Here is an 8,616-nt window from a genome sequence, read left to right on the forward strand (position 1 = left end):
GGATGGGGGCGATGAATTGTATCGTGGAGGTGGAGGAGGAAGGGATGAAACATATACGCTACTTCGATTCAATTCGGCAGGCCTAGACTTTCTTTGTATGTTAGTACTAAATAGTGGCTTTTATAAAAATACATTAGCGCTCACCGAGGCCAGGCTCTTGATTGGTGCCACAATGTAATATGGTTCCATTTCAGCCTCGTGCTGAGATAAGCCTACTATTCCTCTTCGTGTTACGTCGTTACAAATATTGACAGATAGAACCTTGCGACCTTATAATAGAAATCAATCAAATGAATAAAATAACAGACTCCTCAGCTCACTTTTCAAGAAGTTCTGAAGAGAAAAACAAGGGAACAATCTTGATACTTTCTCATGTCTCCCATGTGCGCAAGGACTTCTCCCACCCACAGGCCACGCGTCCAATCAGACCACCCATTTCAGAGTCTCAGAAATGTCAATCAAAACAAGAAAATGTAACATCTTCATCGACAATGTCACAGAACTCTTCGGAGAGTTCGACGTCAAGTCATCATCTCTAAATGACTTCATTCAACCAGCAGCTTTCGACGCCCAGCAAGCCATCTTCCCTCATGGCTCGAGAACTCCCATCGTATGGGTTTACTACAAAGACAACAGTACAGCGAACGACCCTCAATCCCACAAAAATGACGGTTCAGACGAACTTTACACCATGGACCTAGTCGTGGCGGGAGATGAGGAAGATAAAGTGCTGAATGTCATACGTAAAGCAAAGCAGACTTGGAGAAAAAGATGGAAATGCTAACAACAACGCAGCTCCCACAAGCGCTCAGCCATTCTGGGACAGGTCTGACTATACCCATTCGGTGATTGATTTCGCCATGACAGACAAAACATGCCAGTACCGGAGAGTTGGGGTTCTGGTGTATTCGTGGAGGGTGCCGGATTATCTTGACGACAAAATTACGTATCGATTGAAGCTGAGTACGAGGACTTCCAACGAGGAGCATTTGAGTGGCCCGTTGCGGATTGAGGTGGGGAAAGGTGCTGGTGATGGCGGCTCTCGAGGTAGGATGGCAGTAGGTTTCGGGCTGGTTTGTCTCCTTCTCGGGTTTCTGGTGTTTTCGAGGTGGCTCGTACGATATTTCCGAAGGCGAAGAAGAGGGTATGTAGTGGTGGGATGATGTGATATAAGGGATTAATGTCGTCGTCCCTTTCCCTTCAAGCCCCAGGACTGTCGAGGTAGACGTCCGGCTTGAGCCCTAGATGCATCAGTGGTCGCATTGTTCTGGGAGCATTGGATAAAAAGGATGAGAACCATCATAGTGATGATATTAGCATTATTTGCGTCGTTCAACTTGACCACTTGTGCCAAAGGCGTACGATTTGAAATGTTGTACCACCATGAGATACCGGTAGCAATTTAGGAAGACTTCCACAAATTGACACTTCCGCGCTGAGGTTTTTCCATAAAGAGCTTTCGGAAAGCCTTCAACCAATCCATAATGAGGTTCCATCGTTAGTAGATACAGTATAATCCTTCCGGTGGGTTTCCGTGAAACTGGCAGAACTGGAGAGAGGAACTCCACCTCAAATGAGATATCACCTTGTCCTAGCACGCAGATCAAAAATGTTAATCGCGAAAACTATACGCAGGAAACATGTTGTAATGTCATTCCGATACAAAAAGAAAAAAGCGAAAATGATAAAGGAGATGAGCTGAAAACCAGGGCGATAATACTTCAGTGGAAGTGCTTCACCCAAGCGTGCCACGTTTTGGCGGGCCGGCCAAGTAGAGTGGTGGTGCACCAGGTGTAAACTCCGAAGCTGTTTGGCCTTTCCCCAAAGGCTGCAATGGAAATGGCAATGGCCCAGAGTACTGTATAGATGCACCCGCCAGAGGCTCTGGTCTAGACATCTTTTTGAAGATATAATTACAAATTAGTTCCAATTCTACATTTGCATGTGGAATCAAGTTCAGGTGATCAGGGTTGAGCAAATCCCAGCGAGACGCCGTCATTGGGTACCGTCCCCGTCATTTCCGGGGCAAACACCCTTCACCGTCACAACCGAAGCGGACTTAAAATATACTACTCATTTGCGCATCCCCAGCCAGCTCAACCCCGTACTTCCAACCCGTATCACCACCCCCTTTTGCTCTCATGATGATGAGTGAGAAGGCATGCGGATTTCATCTTTTCTGTAGCATCTACCCCTTCAGCTCTAGACGCAACCCTCTCTCTCCTCCCACGACGCGCGAACCACAGAGATCCTGCCAAGTCTGTTGATCCTACCACGTCTTCAAAGCACATCCAGCAGACGTCAGTTGCCACGATAAGGTTGGTGTGACGCCACGACCATTCTCAATCCCACCGATGCCACACGCTGTCGAGATGCCATCGTTCCTGTCCGACGACACAGGACACTCAATCTCTACGAACAGCCCTTTTTACGAGCCTCCCCGTTATTCCGGTCGATCCTACGAGAAGGTCAATGGGAACCCCAAATCATCCTCGCATACTTCGATGAATGGCAGCGTGGGAGAGGCTTCGAACTCATATTTCGATGGTGGGAGCAGCAGTCGGCCACAGATGAATGGGGACTTCCTGCCCGAGGACAGCTTAAGCTCCATGGCAAACGGACGGATGAGTGTGAGTAGTTGGGACCACAGGTCTTCTCGCAATGGTAGTACATTGTCAGTGAATGGAGGCATCAATGGAGTTTCTGAAAATGGGAGGAGAAGCCCGGCATCTACACTACCAAATGGCCTGCCGAGAATGTCAAATGGAGACAGAAACTCTATCGCATCAGCAAACGGAAATGCTCCAAGCACACCAATCGAGGCTGCAACCAAGCCGAGCACAAACGGAGATGTCGAATCTTTCAAGAGAAGCTCTGTGCCACCGCCAATACCTACAAACCCCCAAAGTACAGGTCCCCTCACCTATGCCAACTCTTTATTACCAGTAAACCCATCAGCCCCCGCAACGCCGTCGAGGTCTGCTACAACGTCACCCCATCGATTTTCGTCTCCTCCATCATATCCCGCTCCTTCTCCTTCACCATCTAATAGCTTAAACCCGCATCCAGGAGCAATTCAATTGAAGCATCGACATACGCTTCAAGTACCAAAGATTGCCCCAGGTCGACCTTCCCGCGATAGCGATGACGCGATGTACAGCACTGGAAGGTTCTCACCTACGGCTCTAGCGACAGGCGTAAGACGAGGCTCTCTAAACCTCAATCGAAGGAACACACAGTCGATACACTCAAATATACCTCACGACGACGTAGCACCAGACGGAGATGCATTGCGGTGGGCGGAAGCAGTGCGGCAGAAGAGAGCGAGCAAGAGAAGGAAGAAAGACGAAGAGGACGATGATAGAGTGGTTGTAGGGACGAAGGTTGATCAACACCATGTAAACTGGGTGACTGCATATAACATGTTGACCGGGATTCGATTTACTGTCTCGAGAACAAATGCAAAGTTAGACAGGGCATTGACGGATGCGGATTTTGATGCCAAGCACAAGTTCTCGTTTGATATGTGAGTAATATGGCAAGACTTTCGAGAAGAAAGAACTGACATGAGTAGTACTGGGAATGAGTTGACCCCTTCTGCCAAATACGACTTTAAGTTCAAGGATTATGCCCCGTGGGTGTTTCGACATCTACGAGCCAAATTCAAGCTTGATCCGGCCGATTATCTCATGTCATTGACGAGCAAGTACATTCTCTCCGAACTTGGGTCACCGGGAAAGAGTGGAAGCTTCTTTTACTTCTCTCGAGATTACAAGTACATCATCAAAACTATCCACCACGCCGAGCACAAGTTCCTGCGAAAAATCTTAAAGGAATACTATTCCCACGTTGAACAGAACCCCAATACGCTCCTTTCACAATTTTATGGTCTTCACCGGGTCAAAATACCATATGGGCGAAAGATCCACTTCGTTGTCATGAACAATTTATTCCCACCCCACCGAGATATCCACCAAACCTTTGATCTGAAGGGCTCCACAATTGGAAGGGATTTCAAGGAGGAAGATCTCGAAAAGAATCCACGTGCTACCCTAAAAGACCTTAACTGGCTTCGACGAGACCTGCACCTTGAATTTGGATCAGAAAAGAAACGAATATTCTTCGAGCAGATGGAAAGAGATGTGCATCTCCTGCAGAAGCTAAAAATTATGGATTATAGCATGCTTGTTGGGATACACGATCTCCAAAAGGGCAACCAGGAGAATCTGCGTGACAAGACTCTGCAAGTGTTTCAACCGGGAGGAGACAGTCCGTCGGATGATGTAGGACCCTCTGGCCCAGGCCCCTTGACGCGAACACCGAGCAAACTTGAGACTGCCAGAAAAGCAAGGGAATTGAGGCAAATGGTCAAGCAGGAGAAGCCGATTCCAATGGGGCAAAGCAGTTCTCGGATGCCGGATACCATGGAAGAAAATACCACTAAGCGTGACTTTATATTCTACAGTGATGATGGAGGGTTTAGGGCTACTCATGAGGATAATACTCCAGGTGACGAGATTTTCTTCTTGTCCATTATTGATTGTCTCACTCACTATGGGACGGTCAAGAAACTGGAGCACTTTTGGAGTTCGTTACCCCTTACTCATATTCTCAAGTAGAAGAATGCTGACAATTCAACAGAAGGACTCAGTCATGACAAAAGGCTCATCTCGCCTGTCCGACCTGAACCTTATGGTGACCGTTTCATCGAGTTTATCGAAGGGATTACCAAAAGTCCAGAAGAAGTCGCACGTGAAGCATCTCAACTATCGGTACCACACACCAATTCCAATCCAATCTCTAACCGCAATACATCGTCACTCGACTCCACACGAAGATCAGGAAACCATCACATGCATAGAACAAGCCCGAATAATTCAACTATCCAAAGAAACTCGAACGATGCATTGAAAGGGGAGAAGCATGGTGAAGATGAAGCAGATAGACCAGACCCCAGGACAATAGCAATTGTCCGTAGCCCTAGTGCAGAGCGGACGAATGGCATGCAGGGACAAACACTACCAGTAGTTGAAGAGCTTGGGGAGGCGAGTAGTACAGGTGGTCGTAGTGCGCATAGTCAAGACCGAGACTCGAATGGTGACATAAGGCCCATGACACCGGCGAAGCTTACTGCAGATGGCAGGCCCATGACACCAGCGAAGGTTACTGCAGATGGCAGGCCAGTGACACCAGCGAAAGACTATAGTCCCATTGGAAACGGGTATGGGTTGAGGAAACAAGTGAGCAGGCAGAGTCTGGATAAGGTCCTACCGCCACTTCCCACAACAGCAAGCCCGGCTCCGATGAATGAAAAATAGTCCATATTCAGGAATTAAGCGATGGTAGAGATCAACGATAGACTCTACCTTGACACGGGAATAAAGCTTGGGAAGGACATGAAGGAATACTAATGGGGGGGCTAGAAGTGGAATTAAGAGGGAGGGGGGCATCATGATACCATTCTCCAGCGATTTGCTTACACAGCGTTTTTTCATTCTGTTTATTACTCCACCGAAGCCCAGACGGGCCGTTTCTTTGTGCTTAATTGTACCAGTCATCAACGAATTTCCTTGAGTTAATTTGCTGCTTGGACCTGGAGCGAAGAGATTGTAGATAGGAAGCGCTTGCCTAGAATTGTCCCCCCTTTTGGAGAAGGAGAAGGGATATTGTACGTTAGACCTTAGGTGCACAGAGCCGTAAGGCTTGATTGACGAAAATGACAATAAGAGGAATTTTCCGTGTCCCCTTTTCTTAACAGGTGAATTGACTGCGGGTAAATCTGATGTTGATATTTATAAGGAGCAAGGCTCCACGTAGCGTGATTTATGTTTAGATGCAAGTGCCTATTCAATTGAAGTCAATGAGATGAAGAAAATCTTCTACCGTTCGTTCCTGTCCTTGCCCTTTGCATTGCAACTTCCCTTGACTACGACAACTATGATCGTTACTGCATCTACAACAACACTCCACGTCGCTAACAGTATCACGCACCCAAGTAGCAGTATTGTAATTATGGACAGCAAGAAAGAGAATATCAAGCCCAAAGAGATGGATGCCATTGTTGACGCTGGGCGTGTGGAAGACTCGGATCTGGTCACGAAGATGATGGGAGAGCGGAATACATTCGTTGAGCGACGTAGCTCTGCTGGCTATGTCGACAAGATACCAATACCAATTACACCAGAGTGTCCGAAATCCTCTCTCAAATACAATACGCCAATCACTCCACGACATACAACACCTACTCCAGAACGCCGCGCTCGCCTTTCTCTTCCAACAACCATCAAAACAGGAGAGGAGCAACATGATCTCTCCTCCACCTCTGAATCGTCCTCCTCTGGTTTGGGTCTGGGTTTCATGAAAAGCGGCCCCTCCATCCCTCACCAACGCCGAACAAGCAACACTCGCCCACACCCTCTCCGGAACCACAAAGCGCGGCTCCCCTCCTGGCACGCGACATCCAAGGGCCCCGAGTCCATCATCTGCGAGTGCATTGGGAAGATCGTAACGTTCCACAAAAACATCAACGTGGCATCGAGTCCGAACTCCGCGTCGGTAGATTTCAAGCTTTTTCTGGACGCTAATAAGGAGATTGTGAGGGCTTGGTGTATGCTGGAGGATGCGGGGGAGATCAAGGGGAGTGTGGTGCTCGAGGAGAAGAAGGATTGCATGCATGCTATTCTCGTAGCGTGGGGCGGCAGGGAGGTTGATATGCAGGGACGGTGGATTACGCAGGCCATCGAGTTGGTGGACTTGGGAATGGGGTTTGCGAGGGCGTGGGAGGTTGTTACGGGGGTGAGGGTTTTGGGGTTGGGCTCGGAAGAGAGCAGCCCGGAGAAGCAGAGGGAGGGGTTGGCGTCTATTGCTGCTAGTGATAGTGATGAGGGCTTTAGTCCGGTCAAGCAGAAGGATATTTTTACGGCTATTGCTGCTAGCGATACCGCTGGAAGTGATGAGAGTATGGAGTATATTTCTCCTCCCCCGATTTCCGTCGAGGTTCTGCTTGAGACGGAAAATAGCCGGAGGGTCTCAGGGAACAGGGGATCTCTTTCCACCCGTCCAAATCGTATGTCTCATTCACTCATAATGCGAGATTTTATATTGTTTCGTTGAACAATGGAAACTGACAATGGAATAGAACCGCCGCGTCGGGCCAGATGTTCCAGTCATGGTTCAAATTCTTCCGACACTTCCAAAGATTCTAGCAAACTAATCTCTTCTCCCATACTCGGAGAACCCTTTCGATATAGTCCTTCAACATCCAACCCAAAACCGACAAATCTTGAAGAAGCTTTCGTCCACGAACGTCTAGACAGGATCGAGACATTTCTAGTAAGATTACTACGATTATTTACTGTCTTTTCCAGAGCTTTCGCTTTGATAATCTCTCACATAATGTAGCATATTCTCCTGAAGTCAAGCTGACATATTCGCAGTACCAGCAGGACAATCAAGCCTTCAAAAAGATCGAAGATCTCATCGAGCAACGTCTCTCAAAGATCGAAACCAGACTTCTTCAACAACCCGTCACCCATTTATCTTTGGAGATCTTCGAGAGTATACTCGACCAACACATTGAAAGGGTTGAGACTCGCTTTGATAAGCAGTTCAACCAGATTCAAGAGAGTATCAGCAAGCTTGCCTTTGAAAGCTCCGCCAACACTGCGACATTGTTGAACCAGCTTTCCCGAATCAACGCCGAACAGCGTAGAATCGAAGATCTCGTCAAGCAGGAATCCCTCACCAAGGCATCATTGTCACAGATCGAACATCACCTTAACAAGCAAAACGAAGGGATGTCACTCCTAGACAGAGGAATCATGATCCGTAAAGACCCCTTTGCTATGATAACTGTCTGAGATGGAGCTAACTAGAAAACTTATAGAACAACTCCATAGTACGTGCTTCCGCGACTGGGATGCATTGAAGCTAGAGCAGAAGCGCAATACCCTTGTTCTGATGAAGAGACTCGCCTGGAATTGGCAGGATATGTATCGTACCAAGTTCGTTGTTCTTGAGAAGCTGCCTTCCATTACGAATATGAGCAACGTGTCCCAAGCCGATGTCAAGATCCTCGAGGTTCAGGCCAAGTTGTTCAAGGTATGTACTTCTCTAAATTCTCTGATTTATTTATCGTGCCTCAGAAGTTTCGAGACATGGAATTGTCCCTCGATCTATCCGGGTTCTGCAATACTAACTGTGAACTTACAGGATACCGCCAACAAGACCAAGGCCAAGATCGATACCATTGAACAAATCGTATCTGTCCTTGCAGCATCCGCCCATCTCGAACAGCAGGCTACGAAGCTCGCGGTTGATGTTGCAGTCTTGGAGAAGAGGCATGAGCTGGAGTTGGTTCAAATGGACAGTCACTGGACTTGCGCTGCATTCGATGAGATGATGGAATTCATGTGGCCACAGGGCAACCCCGATACCCAATCTGGCAATGATACTGCTGCCGATAACATGGATGGAGATGACGGTAATCAACTTGGTGGTCGTGGTGGTGGTACCGGTACCGGGGGTTGTGCTGTTATGTGAACTAGGCCGGTTGCGCGAAAGCTCTTCTACGTATACGCCGAAGGAAAGGAAGGGATTCGAGACTGTGAATCTGAC

General features: G+C 47.9%; 1 protein-coding gene across 1 annotated transcript; it reads left to right on the top strand.

Annotated features, from left to right (window-relative positions):
• Window positions 1–2,354: 2,354 nt before the first annotated feature.
• Window positions 2,355–5,318, top strand: its3 (Phosphatidylinositol 4-phosphate 5-kinase; the record flags this gene model as incomplete). The annotated part of the gene is made up of 3 exons (XM_031154008.1): window positions 2,355–3,526; window positions 3,575–4,587; window positions 4,642–5,318. 3 exons carry the CDS (start codon window positions 2,355–2,357, stop codon window positions 5,316–5,318), a joined length of 2,862 nt encoding a protein of 953 aa, XP_031001429.1.
• Window positions 5,319–8,616: the final 3,298 nt, after the last annotated feature.

This window comes from Lachnellula hyalina (assembly GCF_007821495.1).
Source record: "Lachnellula hyalina strain CBS 185.66 chromosome Unknown contig00245, whole genome shotgun sequence".
NCBI classification, from domain to species: domain Eukaryota; kingdom Fungi; phylum Ascomycota; class Leotiomycetes; order Helotiales; family Lachnaceae; genus Lachnellula; species Lachnellula hyalina.